Raw genomic sequence first — 23,827 nt, forward strand, 5'->3', positions numbered from 1 at the left:
AAGACACATATGTAAGGCTCCTTTTCATTGACTACAGCTCTGACTTTAATACCATCATTCCAAATAAACTAATTCCTAAGCTCCGGAACCTGGGTCTTAGCACTCAGATCTACAGCTGGATCTTCAACTTCCTCACAGACAGGACCCAGGCTGTAAAAATAGGGGACAAGCTCTCCTCTACAATCACTCTGAGCACCGGTGCCCCACAAGGCTGTGTACTCAGCCCCCTGCTGTACTCATCATTGTGTAGCCAAGTTTCCATCGATCTCAATATATAAGTTTGTTGATGACACCACAATTGTAGGCCATATCTTGGGTAATGATGAGTCTGAGTGCAGAGAGAAAATTAAGAACCTGGTGGCATGGTGCGAAGACAATAACCTATCCTTCAACATCAGCAAGACGAAGGAATTGGTTGTTGACTTCAGGAGGAGTAGTGGACCGCACGACCCCATCTACATCGATGGTGCGCAGGTGGAACAGTTTTAACTTAAAACTTAAACAGCTTTAAGTTCCTTGGGGTGAATATCACAAATGACCTGACTTGGTCTAACCAAGCAGAGTCTACTGCCAAGAAGACCCACCAGTGCCTTTACTTCCTGAGAAAGCTGAAGAAATTTGGCCTGTCCCCTAAAACCCTCACTAATTTTTATAGATGCACTGTAGAAAGCATTCTTCTAGGGTGCATCACAACCTGGTATGGAAGTTGTCCTGTCCAAGACCGGAAGAAGCTACAGAAGATCGTGAAGGACTCACTTTACACCGCACGCTGTTGGAGCTGTGCTGCCAGGATAATCAAGGACACAAACCACCCAGCCAACACACTTTTTGTCCCTCTTCCCTCCGGGAGAAGGTTCGGGAGCTTGAAGATTTGTACGGCCAGATTTGGGAACAGCTTCTTTCCAACTGTGATAAGACTGCTGAACGGATCCTGACCCGGATCTGGGACATACCTTCCAAATATCCAGACCTGACTTGCACTTTGCCTTTTCTATTTTCTAGTTATGATATAATTTAAATTTTTATTATATTTACTTCGATTTGTACTTTAGGGAGCGTGAAGTGCAGAATCAAATATCGCTGTGATGATTGTACGCTCTAGTATCAATTGTTTGATGGCAATAAAGTAAAGTATTCTTGATGATGTGATTGGCGCTGTCCTAAATGGACGTGATATAGTCACCGCTGTCTTTTGCAGCAAAGGGTTTGATGGTTGTCTTGAAGTACGTCATTACGATAAGATTTAATTATCTTGTATTGATGGGTGGCAGTTAGATCTGTCTCAATCCTGCACATGCTGACAGTGATATGTGACTGCTCGAATTAGAGCTGCCCTGCCTTTTTGCTGTGGTTGGTGTCACTGCTGAGGCTGCAGTGTGCATGCGTCGTAGTGTCACATCCCGATTTCCATGATGGCTGATCAGCTCTCAGGTGAAAGCAAGGCTGTTGATTTTGGCAAGTGAGTAATTTTATACAAATATATGACCCTGAACTTTGCCTGCATTCTGTAAGTTAGCGCATTTTAATAGAACATAGAACAATACAGCACAGTACAGGCCCTTCCACAACCACTGCACTATCTGTACTGGCACTCTGGTTCCGAACCCCCTGCAACTCTAGTTTAAACCCCCATGCAGCAAACCTATCTGATAGGCTGTCAGTTCCCCTCCATTTCAGGGAAAACCATTATTTCTGTACAGATACCACCTTTCCTGGAAGAGAACCCAATGATCCAAAATTCTGAAGTGCCCCCTCCTGCACCAGCTCTCATTAGCCACGTGTTAAACTGTAACTGTGTTCCTCACGGCAGGAAGATGGTTGCAATTGTTGGAGGATAATCATTTGTGCAACAGTCCTTCTGCATAGCACCCACATCCCAGTCTCTGCTGTTGCGTTAAAGATCTTCTAAAGGTTGGACGCAAAGATTACACACAGTTTACTTTAATTTACAACTTCTCAGCAAATGTCTCAGTTAGCTGACTCACACTCATTCCTCATTCATACTTTTAGTTGTGCTCAAGGAGAGCAGCACGGCCCCTTCTGGTCTGAACAGAGAAATGCCATTTTTACACGAACAGTTGCAGATATTGACCATTTGCTAAACTGTATGTTTAAGTTCCTTACTTTCAAGATCAATTGCCATTCACGGTACAGCTGGTAAAAGTTAATTAAAACTACAACCTAACAAGCAATGATGCATAGAAAACCTAGAGCACAATACAGGCCCTTCAACCCACAAGCTGTGCCAAACTGCTATTTCTGCCTGCTGTGCACTGAGCAGGAAACTAAAGAATCATCACAACAGGATGTCCATCCTTGATGCATACTGCCCACCTTTCAGCAGGGCAATTGATTCGTGTACAGTTCAGTGGCAGAAACACAGAGTAAGGGATCAGCTGATGCTCGGGTTTCTCTACAGTCGCAGAACACTGGAAATGATGAAACCAAGATGGTTCATTGCCACTGCTGAGAAAAACCTATAATCATAACAGTGTTTGTCAGCTGCAGGGGACTGTGCTCGTTGAAAACTGGCCATATTGTAATATTTCCATCGCATAAAGGCATGTCAGTAAACACAAGTTAAAAGGTGATTGTTTTATAGAAACATAGAAAACGTACAGCACAATGCTGTACCGAACATGTACATACTTAGAAATTAACTAGGGTTACCCATAGCCCTCTATTTTTCTAAGCTCCATGTACCTATCATGTCTGTTAAAAGACCCTATCGTATCTGCCTCCACCACTGCTGCTGGCAGCCTATTCCATGCACTCACCACTCTCCATGTAAAAAAAAAACTTACCCCTGACATCTCCTCTGTACCTTACTTCCAAGCACCTTAAAACTGTGCCCTCTCATGTTACCTTGAAGTTAGTAAAGTAATTGTCCCTTAGTTGGTGTGTGTTCCTTGAATCCTTCTGTTACAATCTTGTCTCAATAAGCCAAGTGTTGTGCAAAGAGAACCTAAGCTCTTGACCTGTTTTTGCCTGGGTTGTCTGCGCTGTCTGCAATCTATCCTTGCCTGGACATTAATTAACACTTGCGTGGGTGCAACTTCTATACAAGGAATCAGCCTACACCTTTGAGCAAGGTGTTGACCAGTGACACGTTAAGGTGTGTGCCACAGTAGTGGCAAGCAATAACCTTATCCAGGGGAGAGGTTAACTACCAATTTCCACATTCACTGGCACTACCACCTCCCATCAAGCTCCTCATAGTATGCATTGACCAGAAATTCTGCCAGACCAGGATGTGCCAGAGGTCCTGCAGAGAGACACTCACCTCCTGAAACCATGGAGCCTGTCCAATCAGAGTTGACTGGAGGAGTGTGGTCCCAACAGTGCTCTGGAAGTTTGGTTCTACCTAGGGTAATGTAGCCCATATCATTGACACCACGTCAGCTTCATCCCTCCAACATCAGAGCAAAGTGTGCACCCTTTATAAAATACACTGGAGTTACCAGTGTCTTTAGTGTTGTGTGCATGTGTGTGCGCGCACACCTGTCTGTGTCAATTGTTCCTTCATCTGACAGCCATGACCTCCAAAATGGATGTGGGGTGCATGCAGGGAGTTGATTGATACTAATGGCAGGGCCTCATTTCGGTGTTGGGTTAGCTACAGTCTGGTAGCTATCACCTAGCCTGGTGGGAGAGCAAAAGGTCCCTGTGGGAAAGGCAATGTCAGATCTCGGGGTGGGTACAACTGGGATGTGGAGATCATGGGTCTGGGGTGTAGTCCCAAGTTGGGGGGACTGCCCCTGTGCAAGGCACATAGGTGCACACTTCTCTTTCCAAACTACCCTGAAACATAAAACTGGAATTCTGGCTCCTCTGGGACTTCATGTGAGCTGCACCGCAGGGAGAGGTCAGAATTGTCCTCCCAATCAAGTAGCTTGGCACAGGTGAGGAACTGGGGGGGACCCACTGGATAAGATCCACATCCTCAAAGCCTAAGCAGCTTTGTTCAGCATGTTGACTGGAAGTAGATGTGGGGACACAATGGGAAGGAAGCTGATGGCCCAGTGAGTTGATTTGCTTGCCGTGTAGTGTATCTGAAGTTGGAGTCTGTAGGGGAGCTGCTAAACATCTGTTCTTTGTGTGTAGGACTCTTATTCATGGAGATAAGATGGGAGGTTTCACCATTTTTTGGGCAGATGATGGACTGGACACAGGGCCCATTCTACTGCAGAAGCAATGTGACGTGGACCAAAATGACACCGTGGACTCGCTGTACAACCGCTTCCTGTATCCTGAGGGTATAACTGCAATGGTAAGGAATGTCACACAGAGCTCTCCTGCTTCTTCACAGAAATGTATGAAGCTTAAACAGGAGGCCATCTTCTTTGAGTTGAAAGAGTTGGCATTTAATTGCATGTGAATTGAGCAACAAGCTGAGATGTCCAACTGTCCCTGAATGGTGTCAGCCTCCCACACATCTCCGCTTTTCAGCACAAACCTCGCAGCTGTCTGTGAAGGGTGTGTGCCCGGGAGGAGCCTTGTTCCAATTGAGCAAGGTCAACGTTGGGGTGTTGCACCCCTCCTCCTGCAGACTGAGGGAGTGCCAACAGATCGTTAAATGTCAGCAGTGTTACTGTAGTGATCCTCTGGTAGTGGATTAAGTTGGCATGGCTGAAGTGAAGTGCATCTTCAGACAGTGCTGGTGTTTCAGATCCTTTTCACAGATACACAGAGAAATTAGGGTGTCTGTTTGAGCAGTGAGTAAGCACACCTAAAGTGAGTAAAGCACACCATGGGATGGGGAGAGTGAAAGAGTAGATCGTGACTGTCGTATTGGAATTGGGTTATTATTGTCACAGGTCCTGAGATACAGTGAAAAACTTGTCTTCATACAGATCAAACCATTACACAGTACATTGAGGTACAAAACAATAACAGAATGCAGAATAAAGTGTTACATTTACAGAAGCGATATGACAGATGATAACACGTAAGAAATTAATGAGGTGGCCTGAGAAATTACGAGTCTATCTTGAACCTGAAGTGGCCTTGTTCAGGAAGTCCTTGAAGGGTCCTTGTTGGGCCAGTCAACTGGAAAGAAACTTCCCACCTGTCAGAAGGTGCCAGCCTCTGATACCTGGGATGGGGCAAGCAGGAGGGCCTCTGCTGGTGGCTAGACGGGGGATTTGGATTATTGTAGTGGGTAACGACAAAGAAATAACGCCTTGTGATTTCTCTTTCAGTCAGTGGCAGTTGCATGCGATCAGGTTAACAAATCGTACACCCTGCTCCTTTATGACCAGGCAGTGGGCATCCCCCACACCCTATCCCAAACATGGAGAGCTTGCATCCCATAGTGTTGGAGAGGGCAGAGTCTGGTGAGATGTTGCTCGACCATCTCTTGCCTGTTACTTACAGATCCCTCTAGATTAAACGGACAAATTGGTTTGTTATTGTCACATATTCCTAGGTAAAGTGAAAGACCAGTCTTGCACCCCATCTGTACAAATAAATTCAGGGCATAGTGCACTGAGGTAGTACAAAGGGAAACAGTAACAATACAAGATGAAGAGATGGAGAAAGTCCAGTGTTGGTAAACAAAAGATGCAAGCCCATAACAAGCTAGAACACTCGCTTGGGTAGATCTAATCATACAGTGGGACTGTTCAATAGTCTGATAGCAGCTGGGTCCTTGAGCCTGGTGATGCATGTCTTCAGGCTTTTGTATCTTGTGCCTGATGAAAGAGGGGAGAAGAGAGGATGTCTGGGGTGGGTGGGGTCTTTGTCTGCACCTCTTGCTGCCTGAGTAAAGCAGCCAGCATAATCAAAGTTCAGAGAGGGAGGTTGGTTTCTGTGATGGGCTGAGGTGTGTCTTTCTTGTGGTTAAGAGCAGAGCAGTTTCCATCCCATGTCATGATGCATCCAGGTTTAACCCTGACTTCTGATTTGTCTGATGTTGCCTATGACACAGTTTGCCTTATCTTGTGTAGGTGGAGGCAGTCCAGTTGATTGCTGATGAGAAGGCGCCTCGCATCACTCAGCCTGAAGAAGGAGCAACATATGAAGGGATCCAGAGGAAAGAGAATTCCAAGGTATTATTCCCGGTTGCTGCAGGGGGTGTCAGTTCCCTCCTGATCAGCAACAGATTCAGTTTTGATCTGTATTGCTGTCCACTAGCAGAGCCAGCTGGCCCTCCTGATTTCTTTCAGTAGTCTGCCCTCCCTCCCCCGTACAGTGTATACGTTTCTCAGTATCCAGGGCCATGTGATGCAGGAGAGGTGAAAATTCAGGGTCACTAACATTCAGCAAGTTCATCAGATTCCAATCTGCATTTAGCTTAAGAACACATTTGGGCATTAGGTTAGCAAAGTGTTTAATTTTCTTTTGTCTCAATAAATAGTGGGAATATACTTTAAATTCATGTTACTGTTCTCTAATAAATAACAAATGGGAATAGTTACAGGGCAGGAGCATAACTAAGCCTGACAAATGGTCTTTGAACTGAAACGTGAGATGTTTCTCTTGGTGGAGATGTGGTCTGATCTGCTAATTATTCCCAGCTTTTACTGTGACCATGAACTCTTTTAAAGATTCAGATAAGCCGAGATGCAGAATGGAGCCACACACAAAAGTGCTCGGATGTTGGGAAATGGACAGTTGTCACACGGACGGAAGGTCTCAATCTGAAACTTTGACTGTCCATTCCTCTCTATGGATGCTATTCAACCCATTCGGTTCTTGTGGAAGCTTGCTGTCTGTACCTAGGGATCAGTGTACAGGCTGGGCAATCTGTCCTGAGTATCATAGGACATTGAAATAGGGCTGTTTTGAACAAATTTGATGTTACTCACTGTCAACGATGAGGGCCTGCACGTGTGGCCATCTCCCATTTTATTGCACCTCAGTTGGTCAGAAGCACTAAACTTAGATTTGATCTCCCTCCAGTGCTCGGTGGAGGGTGCTGATGCTTTTTTTGCTGGTTGGGGGGGGGGGTTTATTGCTGCTGCTTGTGTGGGGGAGGAGGGAGCTTTGGGGTTCTAACGTTTAACTGTCATTCATTCTTTGGGGCGCTCCTCCGTTTTCATGGATGTTTGTGAAGAAAAAGAAATTCAGGACATATATTGTATACATTTCTCTGACATTAAATGTACCAGTTCAAACGTTTAAATGACAAATCCTACAAGAAAGTAATGGATAGCCCAGCCCCCCATGGGTAAGGCCCTCCCAACCTTTAAGGACATCTACATAAAACACTGTTGCAGGAAAGCAGCATCCATTATCAGGAACTTCTCCACCTAGGACATGCTCTCTTCACCCTGTTAGACAATAGGTGCAGGAGTAGGCCATTTGGCCCTTCAAGCCAGCACCGCCATTCAATGTGATCATGGCTGATCATCCACAATCAGTACCCTGTTCCTTCCTTCTCCCCATATCCCTTGACTCAGCTATCTTTAAGAGCTCTATCTAACTCTTTCTTGAAAGCATCCAGAGAATTGGCCTCCACTGCCTTCTGAGGCAGAGCATTCCATAGATCCACAACTCTCTGGGTGAAAAAGTTTTTCCTCAACTCCATTCTAAATAGCCTACCCCTTATTCTTAAACTGTGGCCTCTGGTTCTGGACTCCCCCAACATTGGGAACATGTTTCCTGCCTCTAGCGTGTTCAATCCCTTAATAATCTTATATGTTTCAATCAGATCCCCTCTCATCCTTCTAAATTCCAGTGTATACAAGTCCAGTCGCTCCAATCTTTCAACATATGATAGTCCCGCCGTCCCGGGAATCAACTTCGTGAACCTATGCTGCACTCTCTCAATAGCAAGACTGTCCTTCCTCAAATTTGGAGACCAAAACTGAACACAATACTCCAGGTGTGGTCTCACCAGGGCCCTGTACAACTGCAGAAGGACCTCTTTGCTCCTATACTCAACTCCCCTCGTTATGAAGGCCAACATGCCATTAGCTTTCTTCACTGCCTGCCGTACCTGCATGCTTACTTTCAGTGACTGATGTACAAGAACACCTAGATCTCGTTGTACTTCCCCTTTTCCTAACTTGATACCATTCAGATAGTAATCTGCCTTCCTGTTCTTGCCACCAAAGTAAATAACCTCACATTTATCCACATTAAACTGCATCTGCCATGCATCTGCCCACTCACCTAACCTGTCCAAGTCACCCTGCATTCTCCTAACATCCTCCTCATATTTCACACTGCCATCCAGCTTTGTGTCATCTGCAAATTTGCTAATGTTACTTTTAATCCCTTCATCTAAATCATTAATATATATTGTAAATAGCTGCGGTCCCAGCACCAAGCTTTGCGGTACCCCACTCGTCACTGCCTGCCATTCTGAAAAGGACCAGTTAATGCCAACTCTTTGTTTTCTGTCTGCCAACCAATTTTCTATCCATGTTAGTACCCTACCCCCAATACCATGTACTCTAATTTTGCCCACTAATCTCCTATGTGGGACCCTATCAAAGGCTTTCTGAAAGTCCAGGTACATCAAAGGCCTTCTGTTGCTATCAGGAAAAAGGTGCAGGATCCTCTGGACTCACCACCAGATTTACCCCTCAACCATCAGGCTCTGGAACCAAAGAGGATAGCTTCACTCAACTTCACTCACTCCACCATTGAAGTGTGCCCACAACCAATGGTCTCACTTTCAAGGACTTTTCATCTCATGTTCTCAGATTTATTGCTTATTTATTTATTATTATTATTATTATTATTATTATTATTATTATTATTATTTCTTTGTATTTGCACAGTTTGTTGTCTTCTGCACTCTGGTTGAAAGCCCTAGATGGGCATTGATTCTGTTATGGTTATTATTCTATAGATTTATTGAGTATGCCTATGAGAAAATTAATCTCAGGGTTGTATATGTTGCCATATATGTACTTTCATAATAGAATTTACTTTGAAGAGTAGGTCAGGTTTTGCCCTCTCCCTGAAGAATCTTCAATACTTTGCATGAGGAATCTTTCCTGAACATATTTAACACATTCTGCCCCATCTTAGTCTTTCCCTTATCACTGTGGCAGTCACATCCTGACTACTGTAGTACGAGCTTCTGACAATGAAGAGGTCACAGCAGGTTGTGGAAGCTGTGGATTGCTCATTGCTCAGAAGCCATCACTGATGATGAGGTTCACCACTGTCTTCAAAGTGCAGGCATAATGATAAAGGCTTTTGTAGATTAAAAACTTCAGAGCTGACACAGACCTCTGGTTTGCTTGCCTTCTTTCAGTTTCCAACAACATACAGCAGGCATCTTAAAGCACTGGAAAGATACCATCAGTGCTGTCAATGCAAAATTCTGCTCCCTCCCCAGTCCCCCACCAAAGGGAGCACTCTCTTCACATCACTCTATCTAGGCCTTACTATATTCAATAGATTTCAATGAGATTTCCCCCCTTTGAAATTCCAGCGAGTACAGGCCCAGAGCTTTCAATTGCTGCTCGTACAATAACTGTTTCATTCCTGAATTGTTCTCCTGAATCTCCTCAGAGCTTTCTTCAATGTCAGCACATCCTTTCCTAAATAATGGGCCCAGAACTGCTCACAATAACTCCAAGTGAGGCCTCACCAGAGTCTTCATACAGATTCAGCATTATATTCTTATTAATATATTCTAGTCCTCTCAAAATGAATGCTAACACTGCATTTGACTTCCTCACCACTGACTCAACCTGCAAATCGCCTTTCAGGAATCCTGCATGAGGTCAGATTTTTGAATTTTCTCCCTGTTTAGAAAATAGTCTATGCCTTTATTCCTTCTACCAAAGTGCATGACCGTATTGTACCTGGTGAGCACAAACAGTTTAAAAAGGGCAAGGAATCTGCAGAAGTTTTTGATTCGGAACAAGAAGGCAAAGCGAGAGCACCTAAGGATTTCCAGCAGGCAGACATTGAGTTCTCGGGGGAAGAGAGAGGCCAGACTGTGCAGGCGTGTGACGTCCGCCTGTTGAGCGCGAACAGTTTAAAAAGAAGGCAGCCATATCCAGCGGGCAGCAGAGTGAAAGGGCTTTGGCTCAATGGGCTTCGGCGGTAACGGGATGAGGTGAGCCAGTGGTTGATTGCAAAAGGAAGTAGTATGTGTGTGAGGCCGGTTTTCTGTGGTCGGTGTCAGATGTGGGAAGTCCTGGAGTCTCCCGGTGTCCCGGATGGCCACATCTGCACCCGGTGCATCAAGATGCAACTCCTAAGGGACCGTGTTAGGGAACTGGAAATGCAAGCTCGATGACCTTCGTCTGGTCAGGGAGAGTGAGGAGGTGATAGAGAGGAGTTACAGGCATGTGGTCACTCCAGGGCCACGGGGGACAGAGAAACGGGTCACAGTCAGGAGAGCGAAGGGGAAGAGTCAGGTACTAGAGAGTACCCCTGTGGCTGTACCCCTTGACAATAAGTACTCCTGTTTGAGTACTGTGGGGGGGGGAGGGGACAGCCTACCTGGGGGAAGCGACAGTGGCCGTGCCTCTGGCACAGAATCTGGCCCTGTGGCTCAGAAGGGTAGGGAAAGGAAGAGGAAGGCAGTAGTGATAGGGGACTCTATGGTCAGGGGTTCAGACAGGCAATTTTGTGGAAGCAGGAAAGAAACTCGGATGGTAGTTTGCCTCTCAGGTGCCAGGGTCCTGGATGTTTCTGATCGCGTCCAAGATATCCTGCGGTGGGAGGGAGAACAGCCAGAGGTCGTGGTACATATTGGTACCAATGACATATGTAGGAAAAGGGAAGAGGTCCTGAAAGAAAACTACAGGGAGTTGGGAAGGAAGTTGAAAAGCAGGACCTCAAAGGTAGTAATCTCGGGATTACTGCCTGTGCCACACATCAGTGAGAATAGGAATGAGGTGGAGGATAAATGCGTGGCTGAGGGAATGGAGCAGGGGACAGGGATTCAGATTTCTGGATCATTGCGACCTCTTTTGGGGCGGGTGTGACCTGTACAAAAAGGACGGGTTGCACTTGAATCCCAGGGGGACCAATATCCTGGTGGGCAGGTTTGATAGAGCTGTTGGGGAGGGTTTAAACTAGTTTAGCAGGGGGGTGGGAATTAGAATATGAGTGCAGGGATTGAGGTAGAAGGACAAGGGCAAGATGCTAAGAGTTCTGAGTTGTTGAGGAAGGACAGGCAGGAGACAATAGATAATTGTAGCCAGTTAAAGGGGTTGAAATGTGTCTATTTCAATGCTAGGAGTATTAGGAACAAGGAGGATGAACTTAGAGCATGGATTAGTACGTGGAACTACGATGTTGTGGCCATTACTGAAACTTGGTTGGAGGAAGGGCAGGATTGGATGATGCAGGTCCCGGGGGTCAGGTGTTTTAAAAGGAATAGGATGGGAGGTAGAAAAGGGGGGGGGGGGGGGGAGTGGCATTGCTGGTCAGGAATAGTATCACGGCTGTAGAAAGGGAGGATGCTGCAGAGGGAGTGCCCATTGAGTCAGTCTGGGTGGAAGTCAGGAATAGGAAGGGATCAATCACTGTGCTGGGAGTAGTCTTTTGGCTCCCAAATAGCCCTTGGTACACCGAAGAGCAGATAAGTAGGCAGATTTTAGAATGGTGCACAAAATACAGGGTAGTAGTTATGGGTGATTTCAACTTCCCTCATATTGACTGACACCTCTTGAGTGCAAGGGGGATAGATGGGGCTGAATTTGTCAGGTGTGTTCAAGGATTCTTGACGCTATATGTGGACCGGCCGACGAGAGAAGAGGCTATATTGGATCTAATTCTGGGTAAAGAACCTGGTCAGGTGACAGACCTCTTGGTGGGGGAGCATTTTGGTGAGAGTGACCACAACTCCCTTAGCTTCAGCATAGCTATGGAAAGGGATAAAATCAGATGAAATGGTAAAGTGCTTAACTGGGGAAGGGCTAACTTTGAAGGGATGAGGCAGGAACTAGCGAGAGTAAATTGGAAACAGATGTTCAAAGGGGAAAGCACAGAAGTAATGTGGGAGAGGTTTAGGGACCACTTGAGCTGGGTTCAGGATAGGTTTGTCCCACTGAGGCAAGGAAAAAATGGTAGGAAAAGGGAACCGTGGCTGACGAAACACGTGAGGCAACTCGTCAAGAGGAAAAGGAAGCAGGAAGTAGGAGGGGCTTATGAGAAATATAGGGTAGCCAGGAAGGAGCTAAAGAAAAGACTTGGGAAAGCTGGAAGGGGGCATGAGAAGGCCTTGGCATATAGGATTAAGGAGAACCCCAAGGCATTCTATGCGTATCTGAAGAACAGGAGGATGACGAGAATGAAGGTGGGACCGCTAAAGGATAAAGAGGGCAACATGTGCCTGGAGGCGGAGGAGGTTGGGGAGGTCCTAAATGAATACTTTGCTTCAGTATTCACAAGTGAAAAGGATCTTGATCAGGATGAGGTCGAAGTAGAGCAGGCCTGTGTGCTGGAAAATGTGGAGATTAAGGAAGAAGTAGTACTGGATCTTCTTAAAAACATTAAGATTGATAAATCCCCAGGGCCGGATATGTTACACCCCAGGTTGTTGTGGGAATTGAGAGAAGAGATCGCAGGAACATTAGCTATGATCTTGGAATCCTCTTTGGCTATAGGGGAAGTGCTGGAGGACTGGAGAATGGCAAAAGTAGTTCCCTTGTTTAAAAAAGGTAATGGGGAGAAACCTGGGAACTATAGTCTTGCGTCAGTGGTCTGCAAACTACTGGAAAGGATTCTTAAGGATAGGATCTACGAGCATTTGGAGAAATACAGTCTACTCATGGATAGTCAACATGGCTTTGTGAAGGGCAGATTGTGCCTCACGAGCCTGATTGAGATTTTTGAAGAGGTAACAAAAGAAATTGATGAGGGTAGGGCACTGGGTGTGGTCTATGTGGACTTTAGCAAGGCATTCGACAAGGTCCCTCACGAGAGACTCATCCAGAAAGTCATGAGGCATGGGATAAGTGGAACCTTGGCTGTTTGGATAAAAAATTGGTTTAAAGGAAGAAAGCAGAGGGTAGTTGTGGAAGGAAAGTATTCTGCCTGGAGGTCAGTAACTAGTGGAGTGCTGCAGGGATCTGTTCTGGGACCCCTGCTATTTGTGATTTTTATAAATGACCTTGATGTAGAGGCGGAAGGATGGGTGAGTAAGTTTGCGGATGTCACAAAGATTGGAGGAGTTGTGGATGGAGCTGCAGGTTGTCGAAGGTTACAAGAGGATATAAACAGGCTGCAGAGTTGGGCAGAAAAATGGCAGATGGAATTCAATTCGGATAAGTGTGAGGGGATGCATTTTGGAAGGACAAACCAGAAGACTGAGTACAAGATTAATGGTCAGTTACTTAAGAGTGTGGATGAACAAAGGGACCTTGGGATTCAAATCCATACATCCCTCAAGGTTGCTGCACAGGTTGATAGGGTAGTTATGAAGGCCTATGGATGCTAGGCTTCATTAACAGGGGTACTGAGTTCAAGAGTAGAGAGGTCATGTTGCAACTCTACAAATCTCTGGTGAGATCGCACTTAGAGTATTGTGTTCAATTCTGGTCACCTCATTATAGGAAGGATGTGGAAGGATGTGGAAGCTATGTAGAGGAGATTTACCAGGATGTTGCCTGGTTTGGAGAACAAGTCATACGAAGCAAGGTTAGCAGAGCTGGGACTTTTCTCTTTGGAGCGTAGAAGAATGAGAGGGGACTTGATAGAGGTCTACAAGATTATGAGAGGCATAGATAGGGTGGATAGTCAGTACCTGTTTCCCAGTGCACCAATAGCAAACACCAGAGGGCATATGTACAAAATTAAGGGAGGGAAGTTTAGGGGAGACATCAGGGGTAAGTTTTTTTTTACACAGAGGGTTGTGAGTGCCTGGAATGACTTGCCAGGGATGGTGGTGGAGGCTAAAACGTTAGGGGTATTTAAGAACCTCTTGGACAGGCACATGGATGAAAGAACAATGGAGGGTTATGATGTAGTGTGGGTTTAGTACTTTTTTTTAAAGGATTGTATGGGTCGACACAACATGGAGGGCTGAAGGGCCTGTACTGTGCTGTAGTGTTCTATGGAATTATTTAAAAATAGCATAGCAGTTGTCCATGAGCTTGGTGGTATGTGCTTTTAGGCTTCTCCCTGTCTTCCTGATGAAGAGGGGTGAAGAGAGAATATCCAGGGTGGGTGGGCTCTTGGATTATGTGGGCTGCTTTCTGGAGGCAGTGAGAAGTATTGACAGAATCCATGACCTGTGTCCATACCTCTGCAGTTTCTTGCAGTCACGTGCAGAGCAGTTGTGATATCAAACCCTTCTGCGTTCAGATAGTATGTTTCCGATGGTGCGGAGCTAAGTTTGTGAGGGTTGCTGAATTTCTGTAGTCTCCCGAGGAAGTAGAGGCCTTGGTGAGCTTTCTTCGCCGTGATGTCTGTGTGGAGGCAGGAATGTTAGTTGTGCAGCTGTACACCAATAACCACACAACATTCTGCTCACAACAGTGTAGCCCAGACTTGCATGCTCAGCAACTCGGCATGGCTGATTCGTAGTTGCATCATTAATGTCATGATGATCCACATTTTCAAATGTAGCTGTGGGTCACTGACCCATTATTAGCTGTTTCCCAGCATCTGGCGCTTTCTCTGACATTCCCAGCAGCTGCCTCAATAACAGAAATACTGTGGCTTCAAGAGCAGGTGAAAGTCTGGGTACTCTGCAGTGAGTAATTCAGCACCTGACATCTCAATCAGTAAAGTACAGATCCAGGATTATGATGAAACACTCTCCACTCGCTTGGATGAGTGAAGTGCCAAGCAATGAAAGCTCAGTATCTTCCAGGACAAAGCAGACCCCTCCCTACACCTGGTACACGTCCCCTTGGCACAACTTTCCAGTTATGTGCCAGGCTACTACAACAGCAACACCAAGTCAGACAAGAGTTGTGAGTGCCTTGCCTGTTGTGACTGGGTCTAAATCATGGAATAAGTGCATTGGGAGTTACTAGCTCCATCTCAACACCAAGCGGGTAGTCAGTTAATGGTGTTTTTGCCAGATTCCCAAAATAAATGAATTAAATTATTTTGTTTTTAAAAAAAAACAAAAAAAAACTGGATGGGCAGAGTGCATTGAGTGCACAATCCAAGCCCTGGCTGATGCTCATCAGCAATTACAACCGGCCCTTCAGACCTGCCCCATCACCAGACCCGGCGACAGCTGATCACCCTTTTCCTGAACTGTCCTCTGGTCAAAGCCTGACGGGCAAAGTGTAGAGACCATAAGCCTGTCCTGGGGTTGGAGGATCATCTATGGGGTGGTGGGAGGAAGGGAAGGGGCTTATTTTGCTGTTGCTGTTTTGTTGCTCGTTGTGTTCTGTGATAATGGGCATGCTGGAATGTCTGGCTGCCGTTGGCATATGCTTGGGTGTGTTGGTTGTTAGCACAAGCAGTACATTTCACTTTGTGTATGTGATACATAAATCAGAATCCGTATTCTTTGATTATCTCTTTTTCTGGAGATCTGTCTCTGGCTTTAATAAATTCCAGGATAGAGAATTCTAAATATTCGCCACCACCTGAGTGAAGAATTTTCTCCATCTCTACCTCCTTCCTTTTCTGAAACTTGCGCTCTAGTTCTGTATTCTTTGCATGGGGAAGCGCACTCCCTCATCCAGCCTTTTGAGCCCTCCATGTAAGTTTCAATGAGGTCTCTCATTCCTTTCAATTCTGTCAGATGGGGTGAGGTCTCCTCATCAATTCCTCATAGAGCTGACCTGTCCTAGTATCTGTCCAATGAACCAGCACTGAACTCCCTCTCTGAGAAGCACATCCTTGCTTGCACAAATGAACCATATACCAGAATCCAGGTATGTCATTGCATGATGACGTATTTCGTCATGTATTCAAATACTTTGGGAACAAAGTCCAACCTCCCTAATCACTTGTAACACCTGCATGTTGGCTATTCGTAGTCCTGTGCAGGGCCACGCAGATCTCTGAATACCTATAGTTCCCAATCTCCTGCTTTACTGTTTTGTGCTCTTAATTGGTTTGGGATGCCCAAGGTGGTGAAGGGACTGTGGAAATACAATATGCACATTCTGTGGGATGCACACATTTGAAATTATTTTTGGACCAAATCTCCACTGAGAAAATATTTTTTCTTTTCTAATTAACATTAGTGTTATAACTGGCTTTGAGGCATTCTGATGTCCTTCTGCATTTATGCAAACACCAAAACTCCAGTTTCCATCAGATGAACACAGTGATATGGAACCCATTCCTTCAGACTTCACTATCGGTCCTGGAACAAATGAGTGCCTCCCTATCCTGGGCTCATGGCAAGATGTTTTCAGATTAACTAATTACAAAGTATTTCTTGGTGGCAGCTTTTTATTAATATTGGCAGAGACTATGTGACTGAAGGAAGCAGGTGACATGGAAGATCATCTTCCCTCTCTGCCTGCTCGTGTTAGGCTTAAATTACATCTAGTTCTCATTTCTTCTTTAAATGTCACTTCAGCATATTCCAAAGTAGAAATTGCCAGCCACTTGGCACTGAGTGTTGACAGTACCACCTCTGGGAAGAGAGAGGAGGAGACAGGCCCTTTTGGGTGTCTCTTTTTACCAACTAATTTAAAGAAATGTGTTGGGTGAAGCTGATGCAAATACTGTAACTTTAATAACAGCAATGTTCTTTTTGGCATTGTGCACAATTAAAGGCATTGAAAATGATTTCTGTGTTGTGAAATATGTAAACTGAGCCCACTTCTCACAGAGGTTCTGGCTAAAGGGATTGCGTTGTCACCTTGGTGGTAAAACAACAGTCTGTGGCCAAATCAGTACTTTTCATTGTGAGTTTGTCACCACACCACTGCCCAAACTATGCCCTAAAGGTGGAGAGAGTTCAGGAGGGAGTTCCAGACTTTTGGAGATGGTGATTTAGGAACAATGATGAAGAAGAGGGTGGGGAATGTTGTCATGATGTAACAAAACCTGAATCATTCAAAGCACCATCATCAGAGTAGTGAATTACAAAATAATGTCATTGCACAGAGGGGCCTGAAAAAGCTTGTTGCTGTTTTGTTAGGTAAGAATGTGACATTTGACTGTGTTGAAAACTTAGTTCATTCTGTTCTTGCTCAGATTTGCTGGGATCAGTCAGCAGAGTCCATCCATAACTGGATCCGTGGTCATGATAAAGTTCCTGGAGCATGGACAGTCATCAATGGGCAGGTACCTCTCACTAACTTCCTTTGTGTAACCTGGCATGCCAGCATTGGTCAAATAATATGCATTGTCAATTAATGTAACTCCAGGTTGGGTTAGCATTTAATGTGCCCAGAAGTTGGGCATGACCCTTTAGTGGTAGAGTGAGTACCCTCTGCTTTTGGCTGTTTGTGATTTAATATATTTGTTAATTTGCGCCCTTCTTTGCTGAGATATAATCAGAAGAAGTCATCACCCTGACACAGTGGTGTCACGAAAGCAATCTCTCCCTCACTGTTGCAAAGACAAAGGAGCTGGTTGTGGACTACAGGAGGAATGGAGACAGGCTTAACCCCTATTGACGTCAATGGATCTGGGGTTCAGAGGGTGAACAGCTTTATGTTCCTCCGCATACACATCACTGAGGACCTCACGTGGTCTGTACACACCAGCTTTATGGTGAAAAAAGCACAGCTGCACCTCTTTCGCCTCAGACGGTTAAAGAAGTTTGGTATGGATCCCCAAATCCTAAGAGTTTTCTACAGAGGCACAATTGAGAGCATCACTGCCTGCTATGGGAACTGTACTTCCCTCAACCACAGGACTCTGCAGAGAGTGGCGCGGACAGCCCAGTGCATCTATAGATGTGAACTTCCCACTATTCAGATCATTTATAAAGGCAGGTGTGTAAAAAAGGCTCGAAGGATCATTGGGGACCCAAGTCACCCCAACCACAAACTGTTCCAGCTGCAACCATCTGGGAAATGGTACCACAACAAAAAAGCCAGGACCAACAGGCTCTGGGACAGCTTCTTCCACCAGATCATCAGACTGCTTCATTCATGCTGACACAACTGTATTTCTATGTTATATTGACTGCCCTTTTGTACATACAACTTATTATAAATTGCACATTTAGATGGAGATGTAACAAAGATTTTTACTCCTCATGTATATGAAGGATGTAAGTAATAAGTTCAATTCGATTCAGTTATCTGGAGTTTACCCTTGTTGTATGATGTGGCATTCCATCATCATCTTGTGCCTCATTGTTTGAGATAAATCTAGTTACTTTCAGGAAGGTGAACCACGGCGACATGTTGCGAGCAGCTTTCAAAACTCTCATTACTCTCATTGCAATCTGCAGCCTGTAATTTCCCTTTAAAATGTACTTTTGAACCTTCATAACCAGTTAGCAATTTCACCATCTTCTGAAGGACTTGGACTCAAGAGGACAAAAAAGAGGAAGGAAGGAAGGGAGGGAGTGAGGGTTCCAAGCCAGGCTAAAATGGATTGTGGAAGTACTTCCACTTAGCATCTTGTTACCAAATATACAGTCACTGGAGAGCAAGACTAAGCACTTAATGGCAAGATTGATGTTTTGGAGGAAAATGAGTTGTTGTGTTCTCTACCTCACGCCAGACACGCTGGGTAATTCAGTAAGAACCGAGGGCTTCTCGATACACAGCATGGACTGGACTGTTGATTCAGAAAAGGCAGAAGGTGGGGGTCTGTGTTTCATGAAAACTCTTTGTAGTGCTTGGACTCGGCAGACTTGTTGCACTCTTGTTCTACTGACCTGCACATCTAACGATTAAGTGCCGACCATTCTACTTACCAAGGGAACTCTCCGTGATCCTGACTGCAAATTGCTGGGCCTTCAACCCCGATTTCAGCTCCTCAACTTTCCTTGCATGGATTGTGCTCTTCGGGGGGTAGGTGTCTTTAATTTTCCGGTGGTTGGTGTTGTGGTGCCACTCCAGGTTCCCTCTTTTAGTCAGTGCTTGTGTTTGGTGGCACAACATACATACACACTTGTCTTTCACCAAGGTAAATAGAAATTCCTCTTCCCATTCTGGATGGAACTTTACGTTTTCGCCTTCTTTCGTGGAGCCTCCGCCATGCTAGCTAGCTGCCTTGCAGGATACCACGAGCGAGTGCTGTATATTGATGTTTGCGACAGTCTGTACTCTTCTCTAATCTAATTGGTCACTTTGATGCCGCACAAGCTACGCTAAAACCATGGTACATGATGGGGAAGCTATACACACATGCGCACTGGGCAGAAAGATCAAAACTAAAACCCCACAACCCAGAAACATTCTCTCTTTACAAACAACCTTCAGTAGTGAAAGTATTGCTATATTATCATTATCCTAATGTAATTACTTTTGATTTTTTAAAAAAATTTCAGGATCTACTGGGAAAGTTTCAAAGATCGACTAGTCGATCGCGATCGATGGGTTGGTGATCACTAGTCTAGAATCTCAGGCCTGGGAGCCTGTTGTTTATAGATGCAGTTTATACTCTGCTCACCTTGCATCTATAGTATCTTCTAATGGTGGTCTGTGCTACTGAGCTGGTTCCATTCTAAACAATACCAGGTATTAAATTACTGCACAGTCAGTAACCATTGTGCACTGTTGTCTATTTCAGCCTGTCACTTTGTATGGTTCGTCCCTGTATAAAGGTGCAGTCCCGTCAGGCCAGCCATTGGAGATCAGTGGGGCGAGTAAACCTGGCCTGGTAACCGCCAATGGACTGGTGATCTTCGGCAATGATGGGAACATGGTAAGGTTGTCCTCTCAGGCTCACGGTGCTCTTTCCTTCTGACAAATGTCAATGTTTGTGAAATCCCGGCAAGTCCTGAAGAATGTCAGGACATTGTTGTGTTCTCCAAAAGCACTTTAGCTGAGAACAAACAAATGCATTTGGCACTAGTGAGAAGTCCAGGCATCACCTAATATATTTGTCCTGAAGGCTCTTTCTGAATCTGTGTTTGTAAAAGTATAAGGAATGAAACAATGAGTTCTTGGTCACTGTTATTTTTTTTAAAAAGCTCAACATCAAAAAAGAAGTCAAAATGTTTCCAAATTTGTTCCTGCCTGCCTCTCTTTGCCATCACTGGAACCCACATAGTCCGGGTACCTGGTGATCACTGGGATAAAGGATGGCATGGTGGTTAGCTCACTGGGTTTGGTGTATGGGGCTTTACATCATTGATGTGGACAATGAAAAGGCCTTATCAGTATTTCACCGTAAATGCACATGGCACAGGTTTAATGAAATGGGGTTGACTTCCTGTGATTACCTGGTCTGACAGTCTGGAAACTGACAGATACAGCCTCGTCCTCTTCTCTGAGAAGGGAACTGGTCTGGCAGAGCCTGTTTGAAATTTTAAGGGCCCACCTAGGCATTTGGTCCTGGTGAGTGGGCTGGTGGTATACAAAGCAGTCCTTGATTGCTCTTAATGACTCTTACAGTTGATGGTTAGAAACCTTCAGTTTGAAGATGGGAAGATGATTCCTGCCTCCAAATATTTCTCTGCTAGTGACGCAGCCACTGTGGAATTGACAGATGAAGAGAAGAGAATTGCTGAAGATATAAGGGTAGGTTTTGAATTTGTTCATATCTGTTGCAATGTCAAGGAGACCTGTGAATTCAGTTCCCCACCACCTCGATTTGAGGGTGATCCGATCAAGTTGCGAATGTCTTAAGGGGTCCTTGAAGTCCTGTGTGAAATGTGATGAGTTAGTGAAAAGCTGAGGGATTGAGGTGCGCTGGTGTCCCAACCAAACTCCTGCCTGACTGACTTCTGTGTCCATGGTCCACTCTGGAGCAGGCAATACCCTTCTAGTATTTCATAACATGCTTCTGGAAATATTTGAAATAGTTCTGTCACGGTTGGCAACAGAATTTTTAAAATAAATTTGAATTACTGAGAAAGCAGCTGGTTAAACAGATGAAATTGGGTTGGTACCCTCAAGGTGACATTCAGGCTGAATTCTCTCATTAATCTTAACATCTTGAGTGCTCCAATTCTGCTTTTTTTTAAATTTAGAGATCTAGCTTTGGACCTGGTCAGCCCAAGGCGCTCAATCACACCCATGTGACCAATTAACTTGTCTTTGGGACACAGGAGGAAACCGGAGCAGTCGCAGAGAGCGCAGCCAAACTCCTCACAGCAATCGAACCTGGGTTGCTGGCGCTGTAGTAGCATCACACTAACCATGCTACAGTGCCACCCTGAATAGTAATCGATTCTTGTAGTGTTACACTACAGTGCCACCCTGAATAGTAATCGATTCTTTATTCCCAAAATATAGTTTACGGTGGGGGTCATGGGGGGCGGGTGAAATACACCTGTAGTGATCCCAGAGCTCCTATGTTACCTGCACTTTCTCCAGGAGATTTCACTGGTGTTGGTGTGAGAGTGGAATGAACTGTCAGTGATTGTGTTTTTTTGTTGCCAGTTTGTGGGGAGGGCAGGGATTGTGTTCCATCTGCTTATTGCCTGTGGCTGGAGCTGGATCAAACTTTAATATCATTCTGTGGAAAAGCTTGTGTGCATTAAGTTTGAGTGCTGTGTGTATATGATACCAACCCCGATTCTGCACATTCTTCTGTCCCTGTTACCAAGAGCCTGCTAGCAGGGAGATGTCACTGACACTGAGCACACTGCCACCTGCCAGGCTCCTTGTTGAGCTAAGAGGCAAAGCCAAGGGGGAAATGTAACTTCAAACGTAGCATCAGTTTCTACACACACACTTGTCTTCATGCTCTCTCGACCTCTGCACTAACTCCGTGATGTCAGGCTGCTTGATTGGCACCGACACTGGTTGCACAGATTGTGCCTCCAGTTTAGAACCATAGAATACTACAGCACAGTACAGGCCCATGTTGTGCTGACCCATATAATCCTTTTTTTAAAAAAAAAAAGTACTAAACCCACACTACCCCATAACCCTCTATTTTTCTTTCATCCATGTGCCTGTTCACGAGGCTCTTAAATACCCCTAATGTTTTAGCCTCCACCACCATCCCTGGCAAGTCATTCCAGGCACTCACAACCCTCTGTGTAAAAAAACAAACAAAAAAAACAAAACTTTTTACCCCTGATGTCTCCCCTAAACTTCCCTCCCTTAATTTTGTACATATGCCCTCTGGTGTTTGCTATTGGTGCCCTGGGAAACAGGTACTGACTATCCACCCTATCTATGCCTCTCATAATCTTGTAGACCTCTATCAAGTCCCCTCTCATTCTTCTACGCTCCAAAGAGAAAAGTCCCAGCTCTGCTAACCTTGCTTTATATGACTTGTTCTCCAAACCAGGCAACATGCTGGTAAATCTCCTCTACACCCTCTCCATAGCTTCCACATCCTTCCTATAATGAGGTGACCAGAACTGAACACAATACTCTAACTGCAGTCTCACCAGAGTTGCAACATGACCTCACTACTCTTGAACTCAATCCCTCTGTTAATGAAGCCTAGCATCACATAGGCCTTCTTAACCACCCTATCAACCTGTGCAGTGACCTTGAGGGATGTATGGATTTGAACCCCAAGGTCCCTTTGTTCATCCACACTCTTAAGTAACTGACCATTAATCCTGTACTCAGTCTTCTGGTTTGTCCTTCCAAAATGCATCACCTCACACTTGTCTGGATTGAACTCCATCTGCCATTTTTCTGCCCAACTCTGCAGCCTGTCTGTATCCTCTTGTAACCTTCGACCACCTACAGCTCCATCCACAACTCCCCCAATCTTCGTATCATCCGCAAACTTACTCACCCATCCTTCCGCCTCTACATCCAGGTCATTTATAAAAATCACAAATAGCAGGGGTCCCAGGACAGATCCCTGCAGCACTCCACTAGTCACCAACCTCCAGGCAGAATACTTTCCTTCCCCAACTACCCTCTGCTTTCTTCCTTTAAGCCAATTTTTTATCCAAACAGCCAAGGTTCCACTTAAACCATGCCTCATTACTTTCTGGATGAGTCTCTCGTGAGGGACCTTGTCGAATGCCTTGCTAAAGTCCATGTAGACCACATCCAGTGCCCTACCCTCATCAATTTCTTTTGTTACATCTTCAAAAAACTCAATCAGGCTCATGAGGCACTATCTTCCCTTCACAAAGCCATGTTGACTATCCATGAGTAGACTGTACTTCTCCAAATGCTCATAGATCCTATCCTTAAGAATCCTTTCCAGTAGTTTGCATACCACCGACGTAAGACTCACCGGTCTATAGTTCCCAGGTTTCTCCCTATTACCTTTTTTAAACAAGAGAACTACATTTGCCATTCTCCAGTCCTCCGGCATTTCCCCTGCAGCCAAAGAGGATTCAAAGATCACAGCTAATGCTCCTGCGATCTCTTATCTCAATTCCCACAACAACCTAGGGTGTATCATGTCTGGCCCTGGGGATTTATCAATCTTAATGTTCTTAAGAAAATCCAGTACTACTTCTTCCTTAATGTCCACAATGTCCAGCACACAGGCCGGCTCTACTTCGACGTCATCCTGATCAAGATCCTTTTCACTTGTGAATACTGAAGCAAAGTATTCATTTAGAACCTCCTCTGCCTCCAGGCACATGTTGCCCTCTTTATCCTTTAGCCTTCGTTCTTGTCATCCTCCTATTCTTCATATACCCATAGAACGCCTTGGGGTTCTCCTTAATCCTACATGCCAAGGCCTTCTCATGCCCCCTTCGAGCTCTCCTAAGTCCTTTCTTTAGCTCCTTCCCGGCTACCCTGTATTACTCATAAGTGCCTCCTAATTCCTGCTTCTTGTATCTAACATATGCTTCCATTTTCCTCTTGACGAGTTGCCTCACGTTTCGTCAGCCACGGTTCCCTTTTCCTACCATTTTTTCCTTGCCTCAGTGGGACAAACCTATCCTGAACCCAGCTCAAGTGGCCCCTAAACTTCT

General features: G+C 45.1%; 1 protein-coding gene across 2 annotated transcripts in view; it reads left to right on the forward strand.

Annotated features, from left to right (window-relative positions):
- The window catches only part of LOC140738538 (mitochondrial 10-formyltetrahydrofolate dehydrogenase-like), a 139,105-nt gene that overhangs the window by 24,345 nt on the left and 90,933 nt on the right, over positions 1 to 23,827 (forward strand). For both annotated transcript variants that reach the window (XM_073065937.1, XM_073065938.1), the window contains 5 exons: positions 4,105 to 4,270; positions 5,949 to 6,050; positions 17,044 to 17,133; positions 19,543 to 19,677; positions 20,370 to 20,495. In XM_073065937.1, coding sequence (XP_072922038.1) covers positions 4,105 to 4,270; positions 5,949 to 6,050; positions 17,044 to 17,133; positions 19,543 to 19,677; positions 20,370 to 20,495 — 619 coding nt within the window. The remainder of the gene's footprint in view (positions 1 to 4,104; positions 4,271 to 5,948; positions 6,051 to 17,043; positions 17,134 to 19,542; positions 19,678 to 20,369; positions 20,496 to 23,827) is intronic.

This window comes from Hemitrygon akajei, chromosome 14, assembly GCF_048418815.1.
Source record: "Hemitrygon akajei chromosome 14, sHemAka1.3, whole genome shotgun sequence".
In the NCBI taxonomy this organism is placed as follows: domain Eukaryota; kingdom Metazoa; phylum Chordata; class Chondrichthyes; order Myliobatiformes; family Dasyatidae; genus Hemitrygon; species Hemitrygon akajei.